The sequence below is a fragment of the Ctenopharyngodon idella genome, chromosome 16 (genome assembly GCF_019924925.1).
Source record: "Ctenopharyngodon idella isolate HZGC_01 chromosome 16, HZGC01, whole genome shotgun sequence".
NCBI classification, from domain to species: Eukaryota; Metazoa; Chordata; class Actinopteri; order Cypriniformes; family Xenocyprididae; genus Ctenopharyngodon; species Ctenopharyngodon idella.
Genome location: NC_067235.1, coordinates 29,128,557 through 29,150,655, shown reverse-complemented (window position 1 = coordinate 29,150,655; position 22,099 = coordinate 29,128,557). Strand labels below are relative to the sequence as shown.

The 22,099-nt window shown below is 36.5% G+C and overlaps 1 protein-coding gene across 40 annotated transcripts in view; it reads left to right on the top strand.

Annotated features, from left to right (window-relative positions):
* rims2a (regulating synaptic membrane exocytosis 2a) overlaps window positions 1-22,099 on the top strand; it is a 201,347-nt gene that overhangs the window by 29,288 nt on the left and 149,960 nt on the right. For 23 of the 40 annotated variants that reach the window (XM_051864850.1, XM_051864846.1, XM_051864841.1 and 20 more), the window contains exons 4-6: window positions 1,911-2,012; window positions 9,217-9,427; window positions 10,523-10,534. In XM_051864850.1, the coding sequence (XP_051720810.1) occupies window positions 1,911-2,012; window positions 9,217-9,427; window positions 10,523-10,534 (325 nt within the window). Of the gene's footprint in view, window positions 1-1,910; window positions 2,013-9,216; window positions 9,428-10,522; window positions 10,535-16,790; window positions 17,097-22,099 lie in introns of those variants that run through there. The other 17 variants (XM_051864854.1, XM_051864879.1, XM_051864870.1 and 14 more) reach the window with 4 other exon arrangements.

Below are 22,099 nucleotides of genomic sequence, written 5' to 3'. Positions count from 1 at the left end.
AATAGCTTCCTTATCCAAAGTTGCAAATTTAACATATGCTCAAAATTGGAATTTTGCATAAAACATTTGTGAATAAATCAGCGTTTTCATCCAGTGAGTCAAAGAGAACAAAATCGTCACTTCCTGTTAAACTGGCGCTAAATATCACTAAGAAAAATGGAAGTTGTTGCAATAGGAGAAGCCGCTTTATATAATAATTTTCATATAGCCTATAATAAATTACTTGCGCCTCAGAGCACGCGGACAAAATGCAATAAACACGATCACATTATCTTAGTTTTGGAAGCGGATACATGCTGTTTGGGAATGCATTCGTGTAAGACCAGTTTGACGACAGACTTTGCTCAGGATTTCAGAATGACCAAAACAGCATTTCAGATGCTGTGCAACGAGATCGGTCTGCTGGTTGGTCCAGTTATGCTGTTGTGGTGAGAAATTAAGTCCCCCCGGGAATCGCGTCTCTTTTAGGACCCCAAGTGATCCCATTGGTTCAATGGACTTTTAAGGTAGTATTTTTAGTGCCTAATTATAATTCCTGCAAAATCATGTTTAAAATGCGTTTTAATGACCATTAATGTCTTTTAAATTATATGGTTCATATACTAGTATATAACTGAAGCTATAGGTTGTGAAATCAAGCGTTTCTCGTTCTTACTGTTTTTTTTTAGTTAGCTTATGTACTAGCATTAGCATACATCTACCCGATTAGCCTGCTAGCTTAGCTTATATTATATTAGGTATGGTTTTTGCTTCCAATATAGTTCCCAATTACATGTTTCAAATGAATGATGTTTGTGTGTACTTAGCATGGCAATTGTTTATAATAGTAATATTATATACTATACCACATTGCTATTATTGTGTAAAATTAATATTAAATTACTTTTACAGAACATAGTATGTTGCAACAATCCTTATCCTTATGAAAAAAGAATACATTTTTAGGCACGTTGTGTTTCCAGTTTGTTTTATTATGCAATACATAGGCATTTATTTTATATGTCAAGCATGTTGTTTGTGCACTTAAACATCATAAAATGGTGAAATAGGTTATAATTAGTCAAGACATCATGATAACAACTTTTGATCAGGCATTACTGCCTGGGTCCTAAAGGAGACCAGATTCCTGGGGGGGGATACTCGATTTCTCATGACACTATCCCATCGCAAAGTCACATTAATGTTTTGATGAGCATCAAGGAATTTATTCAGTAAATGTGTTTCCACCGTAGTTTTCTTATCGGATAAAAAATGTATCCGACTCAATTGAGCGCATATGATTTTTATGCACATTTTTAGAATTTATGCGCATCTTGCGGTTTCCATCCAGCATTTTTTTATGCTATATTCCAAAATGCACATTAAAATAGGTGGATGGAAACATAGCTACTAATGCAAACAGTTTAGTTCTGCTGTAAAGTTCAGTCAAAGTTCAAAGCTCCAGTTCAGTCAAAGCAATAATATCGCATAGTGCCATTTTTTTTTAGACTGCCTCTTTGTCCAAAAGTAATAGGCTAAATATTGATTATTTCATAGATATAACTCAAAAAAAGAGCAGAATATAAAGTTTTGCTCATGCATATCTAGTTTACTTGCTGCTAAGTGCCTAAAAAAAAAAGACCACTTTGTCATATCCAGTGATTTGCTCTTCCTCAGAAATGTTTATAGCAACCTGGTACATGATTATGAGACGGTCCGTGGGCCGAGACTAGTCTGTTACTGTCTTTCTCTCTCTCTCCTTCTTTCTCTCTGTCCTAGTAGTTCCTGTAGCTGTACATGCTGTATCCTTTATGTGTGTTCCTCATAAATGTAGCTGCACTGCAGTTGTTGTCATGATATTGGTGCGTATTTCGACTGGAAGCAGGCTTGTCGACCAGATATTGAGTTGCGCTGTCTGCTTGTTCATACAGGTGGTTTCCCTTTAGCGGAATCACTGATCTGGTTAATAACGTTCTCCAGCCCCCAAAGTCCCAAAACCAACTGCAAACAGAGCCTCCAAAGGAGCCGGAGACGTAAGTAAGACTGAATGGATTAATCTTTGCCCTCAACCCTCAAAAAGCTGTATTTCCCAGATAAACCTTGAATTATGTGCCATTTCTGTGGATGCGACTCACCTTTCACTGACAGTGCTGAAATAAATGGTCAAAAAGGCTATCAGTTCATCAAAATTTTAAATTAAATGGTTTGTTGATCAATTAATCAATTAATTAATTAATTATCCATAAAAATTGCTGGTAACACTTTATTGAACTAACAACTCTTCTGTATAAATCATTAGTGTGTGTGTGTGTATATATATATATATATATTAGGGGTGTGACGAGACAGCTCACGAGACGAGACACGAGATTTGACGAAATACATGACTAGAAAAATAGTTTGCAGGTGCATTTGAAATGTTTTAACTAATCATCTTGTAATGAATGTCATTTCAGTTATACTTTCTGAGTATGAATTATCATATGCAGTAAAAGTTTTGTCACAAACTCAACTGACTGGCTTCTCTCCTGCATGATTTCATATGAGTCTCTTCAGACCTTACTGTACATGAATCCTAACTGAACTCCTTCCCACAAATTGATCATAGAAATAAAAACAGTATAAATAAAAATGAATAACACAATTTTCTCTTATTAAATGCAAACAATAAGTGCAACCATAATCAAAGTACTCTCTCAATATTCAAATAAGCATATACAGAGCTAAGAGATGGTTACAACTACACAGCCCAGCCTAAGATAGCTTTCATATTGGGAGATATTTGCATGCATCAGGGTTGGCTTTCAAAATGCGGGATATTAAAATTGCATTTGAATGCGCGCTTGCGTTTTACTTTCGCTTTCGCAATTGTGCGTACTCTGTGAATAGAGAGCAACGGTGCTGAGCACGCATTCTACAAGATAAGACATTTATCAGACGCTTAGGCTCTGTTGTGCAACGAATCCTCCGCCATGGTCTTGTCAGTCATCTCATCACGTGATCAGTTAATGCTGATTCCAGCTGCACTACATACGGCTCTGCTGTTCATGTTGGATGAGCTGTATAGGATTGAAGAAATCATTACCCAACTGAATTAAATGGTTTTTATTTTTATAAAAAACAAAACGACAGTGGAGGCATAATGGAAACGTAGCAGTGGCATATTTTATCCTAATTTCACCCTCACGCTCCGTCATGGCAATATCACGAGACTGCTTTTCACCTCAGTGAGAAATCTCGACACATTTTAATCTTGCGAGAACTCGTCACAGCTCTAATAAATAAATAAATAAATATAGTACGTCATTGATGTGTAAATGTACCTATTTACAGTCCTTATTTCACTATTTGTTTTATCTTAAATAATGGCTACTACAGGCACGTTTTGATCAGTATGGTCCATCAATTTGATTTGATTACGAGATCTGCATTAGAGACCTGCATTAAGCATGGGTTTTGCATTACACGAGAAGTCGACTACAAAGTAGCTTAAACGGGTAAAGCGTGGGTCTTCAGGTGGCCACGGTGTCACTCATAAAGGGAGTCCGTATCAGTGTGCTGGCTCGTGTTTCTTTGACTTCTCTATCTGCTGTGTGTCAGATGAGACGTGAAGAATGGCGTATGATTATATTATGGGTTATGCGTCTCCTGTCTGACGGGCTGGAGGTGAGCTGTGCTGTGCTCTCCAGCTGTCTGTAATGCTACCTGAGCCAGCGCACCTGCCAGACCTCTGGAGCTCCTCCAGCCTTCCCATCATCCACCTGACTGCTGTCTGGAGCCCGGGTGTACATGCGAGGATAGATGCTGGTGTTAAATATACAATTTGCCATCATGTCAATCCAAACCTATATGATCTTTTTTTTTTTTTCTGAGAGAAGACTGTCTTGTGCCACAGAGTAAAATATAATATTGCATTTTGTTAAAGGATATGTGACGTGTATCTGAGAGCAGAGCATGGGGTCAGACAGTGAGTGGTACTGTATATCCACATGTTCTGAGGGTAAGAGGGCAGAGGTCCAGGGGTCGATGAAAGCAGACCTGCACATTGGCGTGACTTGATCCTAGAGGGGTAAAAGGTCACTGACTTAAACAGAAATGATGTCTGATGGAGTCCAGGGTGTCAGGATTGGCTGGTTAGCTTTTAAAAAGTTAGTGCCTGTTTGTAAAAAGCCTGTTTTTCCATTGAAGGCCAGTAAAAAACAGTTCTCTTTATTTTAGTTTATTTATATAATTTTATGCTTTGTATTAATATTTTGATATTTTGATATTTTCAGTTTTTATTTTAGTTTTACTTACATTTTTTAGTAATTTTGTTAAGTGCTGCTACCTTTTTAAAAAATATTACTCTTTAGGTATAATTTTTTATTTCAGTTTTATTTTTTCAGTTTTATTTTATTTTATTTTATTTTATTTTATTTTATTTTATTTTTTTTTGCATGTAACAATGTTTTTAATAGTTTTAGTTCACAATAATAAAACTTAGCAGCCAAAACCTAGCAGCTTATTCTGATGTTTATAATATTTTTTAAATATTACTCTTTAGGTTTAATTTTTTTTTATTATTTTTTTTTTTTTTTACTTAAACTTATTTCAGTAAGTTATTATAATAATAAAGTATTATTTTTATTTTATTTTATTTTTATTTTTGCATTACAGCTAACAATGTTTTTAATAGTTTTAGTTTTAGTTTACAGTACCCTGGTGAAAATGAGCAGCTTATTCTGATGTGTTTCTCCAGTATTTTACCATATTACAATAGGAGTATAGTATAGTATAGTATTGTATAGTATAGTAGTACCAGTGACCAATATTTTGTAGAACTCCTAAAAGCGTGAAGCGGGCTAATTATGTCATTGTGATGAATAGGAATGCTAACGACTAGCTTTCGCCAGGGATTTTAGACTATATGTGTAAATCAAGCATGGCTTGTCAATTTTTTTTAACAACTGGTTTATACTGAAGTCAAAAGACAAAAGTTCAGTGAAATTTGTGGTCATTAAATTTACAGGAAACAAACTCCTTAGCATTAAGTATTCCAAGTCTCCTGTCAGAGCTAGTGATTAGCGTGAGAATGTGCTCAAGTTTGAGTTTGGTGGGAGGTGGCCAGGTGAATTCTGGGTAACACCCAGGCGTTCTGCCGTAGTAAAGAGATCAGCATGCTCAATAATTCAGCCTGCTAATGAATGTTGCAGGGGCAGATGTGGGACCAAACCTCCTCTAATAGGCAACTTATGGCGTTAGCCCCCAGTGTTTGGTTTCCACGGCTACGGTTGATTGACAGGGGACATACAAAATGCATGTGCGTCATGCATGCGTTCAGCTAGCGTTTCAGGGTCTGTCTCAAGCCTTTGACCCCCTCCACTCTCTTACAGTAATGAGTGGGTACATGATTAAATGTCACCCTTACATAAAAGTCCCATAAATACCCTCAAGGTAATCTGCTAGCTCAAGAACAAGTTGATATTTATCTGAATATATTGATAAATGATCAGGTTTTGTAGTGGGAACTGTTGTGTCGCAGTTAGCGCATGTACAGTGCTACTGTAGCTTCAACCAAACAGCTTATAATTACTGACTGTCTCAGTATTGCAGTCTATATGATGTGATGCACGTGAGCCTGATGTGTTATCTTTGTCAGCTGGATTGAAAGAGTTAAGCCACAAATAGTCTCAAGGCTGCACATGATGCTTTAATTGCTGATGAAGTGTGCCGAAGAACAGAAAGTTCTCGTCAGTGTTAAGTGTCCGTCTGACACCTCCAGCAGTCACTACAGAGAGTTTAATCAGAGCTTAATGACAACCAGCAAAACACAGTCATAATAAGCCATTATAGTGATTCTATAAATATTTCGTTGTGAATGTGGCTTTTCTTTCAGAACAATATATTTGTTTTCAGGATTTATTAAAAAAAAAAAAAAAAAAAGTATGATATTGTATATGGTTCAATGAAAATATTTTTTTTTCATGTATTGAGTTATTTGGAAATACTCTTTATGATATTGTATGAGTCTATGACAAATAAAGATGTTTAAAATCTAGTTCAGAACATGTGACATACTCTTAGAAATGTATTCCTTGTTTTCATGTTAGTTTTATACCATTTTAAATTTTTAAATTTATTATAATGTACACCATTCAAAAGTATGGAGCCCCGCGCATGACATGCAGGAAAAAAATAGTAGGCTAAATCATGCGCATGATTTACTAATTTGTTCCCTCGATTTATAAATTGTGCACATGATTTAAAAATTGAGGGAATGAATAAGTAAAGCGCAAATCGATGGGACAAAATAGTAAGTCGTCAGCACGATTTAGCAAATCGAGGGAACAAAATAGTAAGTCGTCCGCACGATTTAGCAAATAGAGGGAACAAAATAGTAAGTCGTGCGCACAATTCAGCAAATCGAGGGGACAAAATAGTAAGTCGTCAGCACGATTTAGCAAATCGAGGGAACGAAATAGTAAGTCGTCCGCACGATTTAGCAAATAGAGGGAACGAAATAGTAAGTCGTCCGCACGATTTAGCAAATAGAGGGAACGAAATAGTAAGTCGTGCGCACGATTTAGCAAATAGAGGGAACGAAATAGTAAGTCGTCCGCACGATTTAGCAAATAGAGGGAACGAAATAGTAAGTCGTCAGCACGATTTAGCAAATAGAGGGAACGAAATAGTAAGTCGTCCGCACGATTTAGCAAATAGAGGGAACGAAATAGTAAGTCGTGCGCACGATTCAGCAAATCGAGGGAACGAAATAGTAAGTCGTCAGCACGATTTAGCAAATCGAGGGAACGAAATAGTAAGTCGTCCGCACGATTTAGCAAATCGAGGGAACGAAATAGTAAGTCGTCCGCACGATTTAGCAAATCGAGGGAACGAAATAGTAAGTCGTCCGCACGATTTAGCAAATAGAGGGAACGAAATAGTAAGTCGTCCGCACGATTTAGCAAATCGAGGGAACAAAATAGTAAGTCGTCAGCACGATTTAGCAAATAGAGGGAACGAAATAGTAAGTCGTCCGCACGATTTAGCAAATCGAGGGAACGAAATAGTAAGTCGTCCGCACGATTTAGCAAATAGAGGGAACAAAATAGTAAGTCGTGCGCACGATTCAGCAAATCGAGGGAACAAAATAGTAAGTCGTCAGCACGATTTAGCAAATAGAGGGAACAAAATAGTAAGTCGTGCGCACGATTCAGCAAATCGAGGGAACAAAATAGTAAGTCGTCAGCACGATTTAGCAAATCGAGGGAACGAAATAGTAAGTCGTCAGCACGATTTAGCAAATAGAGGGAACGAAATAGTAAGTCGTCCGCACGATTTAGCAAATAGAGGGAACGAAATAGTAAGTCGTCCGCACGATTTAGCAAATCGAGGGAACAAAATAGTAAGTCGTCAGCACGATTTAGCAAATAGAGGGAACGAAATAGTAAGTCGTCCGCACGATTTAGCAAATCGAGGGAACGAAATAGTAAGTCGTGCGCACGATTTAGCAAATCGAGGGAACGAAATAGTAAGTCGTCCGCACGATTTAGCAAATAGAGGGAACCAAATAGTAAGTCGTGTGCACGATTTAGCAAATCGAGGGAACGAAATAGTAAGTTGTCCGCACGATTTAGCAAATCGAGGGAACAAAATAGTAAGTCGTCTGCACGATTTAGCAAATAGAGGGAACGAAATAGTAGGTCGTCCGCACGATTTAGCAAATAGAGGGAACGAAATAGTAAGTTGTGCGCACGATTTAGCAAATCGAGGGAACGAAATAGTAAGTCGTCAGCACGATTTAGCAAATAGAGGGAACGAAATAGTAAGTCGTCAGCACGATTTAGAAAAATCGAGGGAACGAAATAGTAAGTCGTCCGCACGATTTAGCAAATAGAGGGAACGAAATAGTAAGTCGTCCGCACGATTTAGCAAATCGAGGGAACGAAATAATAAGTCATCCGCACGATTTAGCAAATCGAGGGAACGAAATAGTAAGTCGTCCGCACGATTTAGCAAATAGAGGGAACGAAATAGTAAGTCGTCAGCACGATTTAGCAAATAGAGGGAACGAAATAGTAAGTCGTCCGCACGATTTAGCAAATCGAGGGAACGAAATAATAAGTCGTCCGCACGATTTAGCAAATCGAGGGAACGAAATAGTAAGTCGTCCGCACGATTTAGCAAATAGAGGGAACGAAATAGTAAGTCGTCCGCACGATTTAGCAAATCGAGCGAACGAAATAGTAAGTCGTCAGCACGATTTAGCAAATAGAGGGAACGAAATAGTAAGTCATGCGCACGATTTAGCAAATCGAGGGAACGAAATAGTAAATCGTCCGCACGATTTAGCAAATAGATATTTATTTTTTTATTTCTTGCATGTCATGTGCGGGGCTCCGTACAAATGTATGGGGTTGGTACATTTTTTTTTTTTTTTTTTTTTTGAAAGAAGCCTCTAATGCTCACCAAGGCTGCATTTATCAAAATACAATAAAATATTTATGTTGTGAAATATTATTACAACCAAAAATAACTGTTTTCTATTTGAATATATTTTAAGATGTAATTTATTTATGTAATGCAAAGCTGAATTTTCAGCATCATTACTCCAGTCTTCAGTGTCACATGATCCTTCAGAAATCATTCTAATAGGCTGATTTGCTGCTCAAGGAACATTTCTTTTTATTATCAATGTTGAAAACAACAGTGTTGCTTTATTTGAAATATAAACCTTTTGTAACATTAAAAATGTGTTTACTGTCACTTTTCATCCATTAAAATCCATCCTTGCTGAATAAAAATGTTAGTTTCCATTTTTGGGATAACTAAGATAAGTTGATATTTGAATGAAACATAAGTCTCATGAGCTACCAAAGAGCAACCTCTGAGCAATAAAATTGTCCTGTTGTTTGTAACCCATGACAATCCCCCAGTCTCGTTTCTCAAGTGATATCTCGTAATGTTTAAATTTATAGTCCCAGTTTCACAGACAGGGCTTAGCTTAAGCCAGGATTAGTCCTTAGTTCAATTAGGGCATTGATGTACTTTTATAAATGTTCACTAGAAAAAAAAACATTTGTGTGAGACAAAACAATGGCTCTGACATATTATAAGATATGTCAGTGCAAGTTACTTTCAGTTAAAACAGCTCAAACATTCATTTTAGCCTAGGACTAGCCTAAGCCTTGTCTGTGATACTGGGGGATAACGTGTTTTCTAGATGTGTTCTGATTGGCTGTGTTCTGTTCCCTACAGGAAATTGCACCAGCAATTTGAAATGTATAAGGATCAGGTGAAGAAGATGGGGGATGAGACACAGACCACCCAGGAGCAGAAGAGTGACGCTCCCACCTGCGGAATCTGCCATAAAACCAAGTTTGCCGACGGCTGTGGCCACCTCTGTTCTTATTGCCAAACCAAGTTCTGTGCTCGCTGTGGAGGAAGAGTTTCACTACGCTCTAACAAGGTACAGCCGTATACACAAGCACTGAGAGTGTAATGACGTGTTCAGAATGGAATACTAGTTGCACACCGCATACTGTGCACTTTGCACCATACACTGCCTTACAGATGGAAAGACATCTCAATTTTATAGACCATTTGGGAGTAGACATCACAGTTACATGAATGACAGTTATTTGGATAAAATGCATATATCAGTTGTCACTCTGTATTGCCCAATGATATGCCTTAAGATTATATTTAAATTCTTAGTTTTTTGATCAAAGACAACGATTAAAAGATGAACAAATAAATGTTTCTCAAAATCCTGATGTATCATATGTAATACTTACATTTTAACATGATTTTTTCTAAAAAATTATGTATTGATAATCAAGTAAACCTAAGTTGGTTTAGTTCAGTAAGTGTTCATCTTGAAATATTACTAAAAATATAAAAGTTATTCTTACGTTTACTTGTTTTACAGCAAAAAGACACGTGCCACAACTTAAAGGTGGACATTTTTAGAATTATATTAAAAAGGTCTTTTACTTGGGGAGAAAAAAAAACTATATATATATATATAAACTACCAAGCATATACAATATTTACAGGAGCGATAAAGGGGATGTTTTTGAGAAATGTGATAGTGTTTATAGATGCTAAAAGCAATGTTGTGTTGTTTAAATAATGGAACTTGTTAATGCAAGGCCTTTTAATTATGAAATTTCATACAGAATTCAGTGAACTCATTGTAACACATTTGATCTTTCCTCCTGTGGAAGAGTGTTATTTCCTACAGCTGGCTGCTGAGGGTTGAGCAGTTAACACAATGACCACTAGAGGGCGATACTCCCTCTGTTTTTACCACAACGGCCCGAGGCGATGGATGTATCAGTCCAGAAACTGCTTATCTAACCTTTTGATGTCTCTCTCCCAGTGCAGTCTTGGTGCTTTTAAATGACTTTGCTCAGAGTAATAAGCGGCGATGTGATTCGCTGCAGTAGTACATGAACATCTCTTTATGTGTGTCTGAATGTCGCTCACAGTTGTTCTCCCCTCTTCTTTTTCTCCCTTGTCTTTCTCTCTTGCTTTTCCTCCCTCTGTGGAATTGCAACAGGAGGATAAAGTGGTCAGCATCCCTTTTTCTTGTCTATGTTTTGATATTTAGCTTTGATGATTGCACACCTCCATTAAAGGTGCTGTAAGCGATTGTTATTATTATATATTTTTTGGGGAGCGGCACACATAAAAAGAGCCTCGCAAAGGTAGTAAGGACATTTAAGGCTCTTTATTTTGCCAGCCAGAAATGATCTCTGCTCTACATGTCTTTTTAGGGTGAGTTTTTGGAGAGAGTGTGTGTTGTTGAAGTTACACTGTAAAAACAATTGACAGTGATAATGTCACAATTTTTTAAGCTTTTTTTTTTTTTTTTTGGCGACCATTTATAGGTCTTTACTTAAGCATAATTTTAACAGAAATTTTATCAAATTATAAGGTAATTAATATACCTTTTTTATTTATTAAAAATCAGTAAAAGTATTTTTAGAGTATTTTTCAAATTGTTATATTTTACAATACATTAATGTATTTTTAAAATTATTTTGTTATATTAATATTAATTACTATATCATTTATGTATATATATATATGTATATAATATTATTGCCGCTTGCAGTTAAGAATTAATTTTTTTTTAAACTTTTTTTATATTCATTTTATTAACAGTTTTAACAGTAATAGCAAAATGGCTGAAATCGCTTACAGAACCTGTACTAAATGAGAAATGGTCGTGATTAACATGATCATCTGATCGATGACATTGCATCACCCCTCATTTCAACATCAGCACCTTTTCATATTAGTTTTACAAGGGAAAAACACATCAACAGCTTTGTAAGAAACAGCTTTGTGAAATTTTTCATTCTCATTGTGGTTATGATTGAATAGTGACAGACCATACAATAGTGACAAAAAAGGAACATTGTATTATATTGTTCCCATATTTCCTCGATGTAGAAATTTGATAAGACAAATAAGATCTCTAAGAGTTTTTTCATGCTTCAGAGATGCTTCAGATGTTTCTCATGAGAAAAAGTCCTTAATAATCTCTCATACTGTATATCTCTTTTATAGTTTCAGAATTTCAGTCTTTATTAAGGACAAAGTTGATACTTAAATGAGAACTCCCTGAGCATTTAAACAACAACCTCACTATTGTGTGTGTTGTTTTGGCTGCATGAGTACAGTGTAGTAAAAGTGTTGCGTCCCGGTCCAGGCTGGCCGGCAGCGCAGCTCTTTGTGTAGAAGGACAATAGAAATGGTCTTGTGTTCCCCTGAGCACAGATGGTGATGCAGCAGGTTCACCTGGAGTGTTACCTGTCACACACCGGCCCCGCTTCAGAGTTATGGTGATCCCCATGGATCTCACTCACTCAAACCTGTGGGTCTAACTAGTCTTAATAAAGCCAAGTAATATGGAAGTATATGGGTGAATCGCATGCCCAGGTCACTCGAAAACTTGAAAAAAAAAAAAAAGAAAAAAAAATATATTTTGCATTCATTACCATAATGTGTCCAGATTATAAATATAAAATATAAAAATATAAAATTAAATTTTCCATAAACAAAATGAAAGCCTTTCATTATCATAATGTGTCCAGATTATAAATATAAAATATAAAAATATAAAATACATTTTCCATAAACAAAATGAAAGCCAGTCATTATCATAATGTGTCCAGATGTATACATATAAAATTTTAAAAAATATATAAAAAAATTTCCCATAAAGTAAACAAAGGCTATTCATTACCATAATGTGTCCAGATGTATAGACCTTATGCGCCAGAGAAACAAGCGCGCCGCCATCTTTATAAAATTGTCTTTGAACTTCCGTTTTGCGGTAGCTCTGTACATTTCTATGGCATTGCTGTCAAAGAATAATTAGCTGGTTAAGTAGATTTACTTGTTGTAGAGTTAATGAAAGTTATCATGAGCATTGTAATGTTTAAAGCAGATGTCTTAACAAATGTCATTAGACCGGGAAGATTTTAAAACGAGCAGTTCGTTCATAAATGTAAGATCGCTGTGGAAATACAAACCAGAAGTCAAAAGACAACGAGCGCAACGCTGAAAAGGGGTGGGGCTACATAAGGTCTATAAATATAAAATTAAAAAATTATCAAATAAAATTTTCCACAAATAAAATGAAACTATTCATTACCACGATGTGTCCAGATTTTTAAAAAAATAAAATTGTTTTCTATAAAGTAAACAAAGGTTATTCATTACCATAATGTGTCCAGATGTATAAATATAACATTGAAAAAATATATAAAATTAAATATTCCTTAAAGAAAGCTATTAATTACCATTGAATAAATTAGCTATTGAATAGATAAAACAGTAATTGCTGACTTAGTGTCTCGGCAAATCTGAGTATAGTTTGAGACAATTTTGTGATCTTTTCTGAGACTCTATAGGAGATATGTCTCAGTTTGTTAATCTCATGACAATATATGGGAGAAAAGAGATATTAAGGAGACTTCCTTTCCTCCAGTTGCCCGAATTGAGTGACATCTCCCAGTCAAGAGTTTTCAGTTTCCTCTCCTTTCCTGGTAGTTTGCTGCAGTGGTAGAGTGTGTTGTTTTCATATTTCTTTCATTTACCTCTGTTGTCTGAGTATTAGATGTTTGTCTGATATTTGGGCTCTGGGTTCTCTGCTCCATAGTTCTGTTTCCTTTCATTTTCCAGTACTGGAGATCTGTTGTACTGTATCTCAGCATTTGCAGGGCCGTGCCGAGCTTTTATCCGGTTGCCCAGCAGAGGATTGAATTGCTGGACAGTTCTTAGTGACTGGATTCTGTATCTGCCCTCTGTGGTTTACGCCATTAACTGTGACACACCAAGTCTACGTAAGAACTAGCGGCGACGAAAGCTGACTGTGTTGTCACCTCGCGTCGGCTGCGTCTCAGCCAAAAAGCTGCGTTTGAACACACCACAAAGACTACAGGCGACTAGCATGTGCATAAGGCACAGAATGCACAAAAGTATTATTTTGTTGATATTTCACTGGCCGATTGGACAGTTTTGGACTTTATATTAAAAGCATTTACTTATCGATGCCTTTGTAGCAAAACTAAAACCATTAATTTCTTCGAATGTTTTCATTAATTGAAATAAAGCTGAAATAAAAATTACTGCTGTCAAATTGATTAATTGCGATTAAGCAAATCATAATATAATAAAATCATAATATTTACATAATATATATATATATATATATATATATATATATATGTACACATATATATGTGTGTGTGTGTGTGTGTATATATACTGTATACACACATACTGTATATATATAATATATAAATATAATATATACACACACATATATTATGTAAACACAAACTTTAATGTTAGATGTGATTAATCGTGATTAATTGATTTGACAGCAGTAATAAAATATAAATTCAACTTAAACTTAAATGAAAATGATAAATGTCGCCTGGGGCAACTTACTGAAATAATATACAAAGTTTTATTTGAAGTACTAAAATTACTAAAACCAAAATAAACAATAAATTAAATCTAAATGGAAATATTTAAAAAATGACAAAAGTACATATAAAAATCTAAAAATAAAAGTTTACATTATTTGTCAAATTTCTTTAGATGTAAAATTTTGTTTAGTGGCAGTGAGGGTAGATATCTCGGCTATCATTTCCCCTCATCATCATGAACATTTTAGATGGATATTTATTCAGTCAGTCGTAGTGAATCCGCAGACATTGCCTCATGATTGTCGCCAGAGCTGGACTTAGCTGCGCTATCATATTCCAGTGTGTGATGTCCAACAGCTCCCCTCGCCGCACGAGACACCGGGAGCTGTAAATATTGATGCTGTCTCGGACAACAGGATCTCTTTCACCACAACTGTCAGCGTTTGGGGAAGAGAAGAAATTGCTGATGGAAAAAGAGCCGATTTCACCACTGATGCTTTTCACTGACACTGAAGCTAGTGGGTAGAATTGGCACTAACTGCCGTCTGGATATATGCTTATTTTCTTTAAAGTTTAAGACTATTTTTTCCATACAATGACAGTTTATTGTCGACAGACGATGTTGATTGTTGACTGTTGACAGATATGATGATTGTCAGGCTTTTAAATGTCAAAAAAGAAAAAAAAACATAAAGGCAAAAATCAAACACATTATTCACTGATAATCTTCACCTCAACTCAAAATAGAATGTCACAGTGTTATGACAGATTTGACTGACACCGTTGGCACCATTGTGTGCTCCATTTTGAATACCATTCAAAAGTTTGGGGTCAGTAAGTTTATTTGTTTATTTATTTATTTATTTTTGAACTTCATTAATACTTTTATTCTGTGAGGGTTCACAAAATTGATTGGCAGTAAAGATTTCAAATAAATGCTGTTTTTTACCTTTATATTCAAAGAATCCTCAAAAAGACAACATTTTCAACATTCATAATAATAAGAAATGTTTCCTGAGCACCAAATCAGCACATTAGAATGATTTCTGAAGGTATTTCATGTGTTACTGAAGACTGGAGTAATGATGCTGAAAATTCAGCTTTGCGTCACAGAAATATATTACATTTTAAAACATGTTCAAATTGAAAACAGCTCTTTTAAATTGTACAATTTAAATTGTAAAATTTTACAATATTACCATTTTACTGTATTTTTGATCAAATAAATGCAGCTTTGGTGAGCATAAGAAATTTATTTCAAAAACTTAAAAAAACAAAAAAAAACAAACATGGTACCATCTCTGAACTGTATTGTGTGTGTAATGTAGAATGAGATTTGTGAGTTGCAGTGAAGGGTTTTCAGTAAATAATGTCTTAAATTTAGTAGCCTATAGGCTACTAAATGCGTGATTTGGCATGGCAGAAATCACACAAAGAGCACTCCCTTTACAGTTACTAAAAAGCTGTCACTCATTTTAGTTAATTGCGATCTCACATAGTTCCATTTTAATCAATGAAGCTGACTGCACAATGAATCTCTCATAATGTCTACACTTTGTTTGTTATAATGAGAGGATTTGCAAGTGTGCAAAACTCAGCACTGAACAAAAACTCTGAGCGGTGAGTGGATTCTAACTTAAACACCTCTGATTGGCCATCGTGTTCAAGAAATCAACAGATATGTTTGGGATTGGCTACATCTCTCAACGCTGCAAAAACGTGTTGTAAATAGAAACCTTTGACGCTATCCAGAGTGTAAACACACATACACACTGGATCGCCAAATCTGTTTTGTTCAATATGCTATTATTAAATGGATGGGAGTGAGGTTTGGGGGATGAGTGTAACAGAGGCAAACTAGTAAGAGCTGTGCGTGTAAACCTGTCTCCACTGGCCTCAATAGGAGTGCTAGTGACTGATGCTAGAGACTGTGGTCTTTAGCGCCCTGGTTAGCCCGCCCGCCTCGATTGCTGGAGACAGCAGTTCGAATCCCACTTGCAGCGGGTTGAGTAGGACCAGTCGCTCAACTGGTGAGAGCTGTGTAAGCTAGTAAGAGCTGTGCATGTAAACCTCACTCCCCTGGCCTCAAGAGGAGTGCTAGCGACTGATGCTAGAGACTGCGGTCTTTAGCATCCTTGTTAGCGAGCCCGCCTCCCATGCAGGAGACGGTGGTTCGAATCCCGCTCGGAGCATGTCGAGTAGGACACTTGTTGCTTTTGTGTAATAGATGAATAACAATTTGTTTTTAGATATGTTATTTTTAGATATTTTTATTTAGCGAGAGTCCCGAGAATCATTTTATTCTCCCGCAACCCGCACAGTGCTCCTACACGAGTATCTTACACACTTATCTTGCACCCGCAAACTGATCTTGTCCTGTGCCGCACTCTGTTGCATCGGGTCACGTGGGAGTGCAGGCCTCTACTTTGGGCTTTGCAAAATAAACCTACCCTCAGAAAAATTCACTGGAGTATAAGGTGTAACAACTAGCCCCGGTCTCCCGTATATGATTAGGTCTTATTTTACATATATATAGGGCAGTAGAGAGGTGACAGGAAATGGTAGAGAGAGCAGGTGGGGTGAGCTCAGGAAGTGACCACCAGACCACACCCACAGCATAGTTCTTAAGTTTAAAAATTAGAGAAATGTTTATGAGTGAATACAGTGCCAAAGATTACTTATATAATGTGATTGATTTTGCAACTTTAATATCTGATGTACATCAGTGACTTAACACATCTTGATGCTAAAGTTAGTGTTTCTATCTTCATCAGCGTCCTTTGAAGACAGTTAGTGAGCGTTGTGCATGAGTAATGAGTCAGACTCAGCCCCAGTGGAGCTGCACGCTCACATGCATCGGTAATGAGACCCGTGTTAGTGATGCTCGGCGGCAAAAACATGATTATGTGCCGCTCCGATCGCTCTATATCATCTTCCTGCACAGGCAATTGCTTTTATTTTGCTGCTTATTTTTTTTGACAACTTAGATTGATCTCAGGATTAATCTTTTTTGAACTGAAGCATAATCTTGACAGCAGAAGGAGCATTTGATCCTCAACTCTCAAAGGTCACCCGTTACGCAGGACTTTGGCATATAAAACCGTGTGGAGCTGTCTGTGAGTTCTGAATTCAGTTCTTGAACATCAGTTTTATCCAGTTGGACCAAACAATACACAGCCGACATGGGTAAGCATGGCAACAATGATTATCGTTAAGCTTTTATTATGTTATTGAGATTCGAGCAATGGAAAAAAGCTGCATATTGTTATTTGGAAAACTGTATAATGATGATAGTGAATCATTTCAATCTTATTGTCTAGATTTGTTCTTTTAATCTTAACAGATCGATGTAAATGGTTCTCAAAATCTAAACAGCTTGAAATATAAAATCATATTGAACTTTAATTTGCACAATATTTCAGCTAAAAATAGAGATATTGTTCGACAACGTGACATCCCTGCAGAGAGCTACATATGTTCTTTTCCTCTTAGAGATCTGTCTATTTTTGATTCTGTCGCTGCATAATTAACACTTTGTTTAACAGGTCCTCATTAAGTTCAGAGAAAATAAAACCTATGAATATGCATCTAGTCTATTACGAGCTGCTGGGCTCTAAATATAGAACCTCATTAAACATTCATGTTCCACCTGCAGGCGGTGTTTTAGCTGGTGAATGATAACGCTCCCCTCATCATGAGCTTCCTTACTTTTATCAAACATCTATAAAATATTAAGCGGCCCAGGACAGCCTCTCCGGTTATGCCGTTTGATACAGTAATATACTAGCTCTATATTGATGTTTGTTAATGTTTTACACACAGTACCTCTCAGAGGTAGTCAGATAACCAAATCTCAGGCTTTACAAATTGCAAATATTGCATTCATTAAAAAATATTTATTTATTTCAAGAAATAAGCATTGTAAGTATTGTTGGCTATGTTGTGTCCAAAGCTCACCGACTGTACTAATATATGTATGTGTGTATACAGTATATATATATATATATTAGGGCTGTCAATGTTAATGTGTTAACGCATGCGATTAATTCAAAATCCTTAAAGGGATAGTTCACCCAAAAATGAAAATTTGATGTTTATCTGCTTACCCCCAGAGCATCCAAGATGTAGGTGACTTTGTTTCTTCAGTAGAACACAAATGATGATTTTTAACTCCAACCGTTGCGGTTTGTCAGTCATATAATGCACTGAAACTGTAACACCATCTATGAGAATAAAAAAAACATGCACAAACAAATCCAAATTAAACCCTGCGGCTCGTGACGACGCATTGATGTCCTAAGACATGAAACAATCAGTTTGTGCGAGAAACTGAACAGTATTTATATAATTTTTTTACCTCTAATACACCACTATGTCCAACTGCCTTGCGCATCTGGTTGGCGATGTCTCGCACTCATTGAAGTATAGGCGCGAGACATCACTTGTCGTTCAGACCTCACCAACCGGATGCACAAGGCAGTTGGACATAGTGGTGTATTAGAGGTAAAAAATTATATAAATACTGTTCGGTTTCTCGCACAAACCGATCGTTTCGTGTCTTAGGACATCAATGTGTCGTCACGAGCCACAGGGTTTGTGCATGTTTTTTTTATTCTCATAGATGGTGTTACCGTTTCAATGCATTATATGACTGACAGACCGCAACGGTTGGAGTTAAAAATCATCATTTGTGTTCTACTGAAGAAACAAAGTCACCTACATCTTGGATGCCCTGGGGGTAAGCAGATAAACATAAAATTTTCATTTTTGGGTGAACTATCCTTTTAAATAATTTAACGCATTTAACACAAAAAAATTACGGAAGCATGTAAAATTGCGTCATAACGTAATTTACATCACGCAGTTAGATTATCTTAAAAGTCCATGCTGATTATATCAGAGATGGCAGAAAAAATTATTCATTCCAGTGTTTGTTTCGCTTTAAAACACGAACTCTCTGTCATGTTGTGTCATTGTATCTGAAGAGCGCGAGCCCTCCCGCATCGCGCTGTTCCTGTCTGAAAGGAATGTCAAAACATCCCACCGCTGTATGGCCAGATGATATGAAGACTATGTTTCTTGGCTGGATAAAGCAAACCAGCTTCTTGCTATGAAAGTTTTGATGGATGAGGATTGCAATCAAAGTAAAGACGATTGCGGTGACGTGCAGGAGTCGTACATTAAGCACGCGAGAGTCCGTTATATTGATGGCCAAACAAATCATGTATGAGCGCGCTCTCGACGCACTGATCGCACATTGTATTTATGCACAGACACATTTCAGTACATTCACGTTGTTTTCACACACATTTAGGATATTATTTGTCCTGTGTATGTTGCTGTTAGGGATGGAACCGTTCGTTCTCCACCCACGATTCGGCACGTGCTTGCACCGCGGTTCATCCCAAATCTGAAGACGCATCTAATATGGTTTGTTGAAAACAACGTGCAAAACAGACAGACGGATTCGGCTAATGTATGTTTCATTTGATGGATGTGCATTCCTTCTTTCCCAATACGTTACAACAGTGATGATCAAAAGAACATGGACAAAACAGTCACTGTAAACAAATGTTCAATGACGTGCCGAATGCTCTATGCCCAGTCATTTACGCCGTCATCACCTGGGTGTTGATAGCGCGCGAGCACAGGTGAGACCTGAACATCTCACGTAGCTATCTTTGTTTAAACTAAACTCATTATATTAATTAATTAGAGATGTACCACCAATATTTATCACCTAATTTTTGATCAATTTAAAACCATTGACATTTCGGCTATAGCATGAAAAAGTCTGATAACGATGGTTTTGATTAATTAACTGCATGAAGGGACTGATTTGTATAATGTCTGTTGCATTTAGGTAAGATATTTAAATACTTGCCAAAACCAAATGAAACCTGCACAAAATATATAGGACTCGACAATATGGACTGCCCGGTGCCAGCGAGAACGACAGGACAATTGACCAAACTGTCACTGTCTCGATCGGGCCAGTGCTGCATCATCAAGTTTATCCTTTGCATGTGTTTTTAAGCCTTTTAAGCCAATTTAAATATTAAAGCACAAGAAGATGTAAAAAAGAACTCCATTTGGTACTCGCTGTGTGAGAAGTTTTGTGCGCACACATCCAAAGCGCATTCCCAGAAAGCCGTGTCTCAAAATACTGAATTGAGTTCTCTTTCGCTTCTTGTTGCACTTGAATGGACAAATCCACACAAAATTATATTAAAATGCCCATCTTGGCGAGTATCCTAGTAAACACTGTCGACTATGGCTTAAGTGAACGTAAACAGTTGAGAAATAAAATGCATGTGTGTATATTGGATCCATGCAGCTCTTAAAGTGACAGCAGCCTAATGTTCCTGCTGCGATGCTCCTGGTGTTTTAATGTTAATCAAACAACAAAAGACAAAAAAAAAGTAATCGCTCACTGCTCTTGACTAAATATCTTTCGTAACTTTAATAAGGATTAATATATATTTAATTTATACAGCAGTATTATCTAAAGTAATCTTTGATTACTTTATTCAATTTCTGTAAAACTTGGTCAAAACAGTAATCAATTTTATGACACAAGTTATATTGAAATCGGCCATTAGTTGTTTGCCAAAAACAAACGAAAAATCCTATTGGTGCCTTTCTATAATATATATATATATATATATATATATATATATATTGCATTGTGCATCATGACATTATTTTCATCACAAATAAGTGCAGTTTTTCCCAAAAACACATGAGACAATGAAAATACAATGGTTTTTATTTGTGTCAGCATTAGATTTATAAATACTTTATATAATTACTTTATATTTTGAATAATAAATTATATTATAGAGTATCAATATTAGATCAATATTTTTTCCCATTTAATTTAATTCTAATTTAAATAATAAAAAGCAATTTAAGCTATATGTATTTTTATTTTGGTGTGAAACATGACCTAGACATGTTCTTGACAGGCTTCATGAGATTCACCCAGAAAGGTCCCCTGCCATTTGACACCAATGACAGCTCACTCAGCACTTTATCAATTTTTCACTGCACACATCTTTTCGTTTGTCTATCACTGACTGACCAAACATTCATCACAATAACACTCACATCCATCTGCGCTATGTCTCAGAGCCAGTCGCAGTGCAATTCCTCACTGTGATCTTAACAAAATGCACTTGAAAGTTGTGACCTTTTCACTTTATAGTATGATAGGGCAGCTCATACACAACTTTTCAAGTTTCATAATAATTACTGGTTTTGGATATAATGTAGGCTCTTCTTTTGTTCGGATATTACAGGAAAAATTCTGGCATCATTTATTTATTGTGACACTCACTTTCTTCTGAAGAACAGAGCTTCTCTTTTCATAAAGTGAAAGTAAATGAATGCCAACCAGGGGCTGTCAACATTTAAAAAAAAAAAAATCACCATTACTGTCATCCATACAGTACGATTTGTGTGTTATATTCCAAGCCATACCATAGTTTTATGTGAGGAACAGACCGTTGTCCTGACATTTCATCCTACCCGTCAGATTGTGCTACCAGGGCTTACTGCGCATGCGAACATCAATATTGTGTCATTTTTTAAAATTGAATTGGATTGTTTTAAGGGTAGGGTTAGGTATGGATGTTAATAGAGCCTCAAATCACATGAATATGATCCTAGTAGCACAATAGGTAGCATTTTTCACTGTTGAATTGTGCTACTTACTGTTTTAATGGGAAGTAGCAAAATCTGACAAGGTAAGACAAATCGACAGAACACCATCACTCCATTGTTTAGGAAAATGGTGGAATAATTCAAATTTCCTAGTTAATTTCTTTTGTGAGATGCTTCATTTCCAGGGGCTGATGTGGCATTTTGTATTCAGGCTGGATGGATGAAAGCCTCTGTGTGTCGCTGAGAGCATGTTTAATTACCACCAGCAAACTGGATGGAGCATTGATGCCAACACTGGCTGCTAAGTGCATTTCTGCTGGGCAAATAATGAGGTCAGGCTGCCATGCCCTCGGTGATGGTGGGAAATTAACGTTCAAGAGATGTTCAGACTGCAGTGTTGAAAGTAGGAGATTTGAGAAGGTTGTACAGTTAGACCTGAGCGCAGTATTTATAGTTATGCTTGTCTTTAGAAAAAATCAACAGTTGTTTCCAAACAGGTTTCTAAACACCTTCCACCAAGCTCG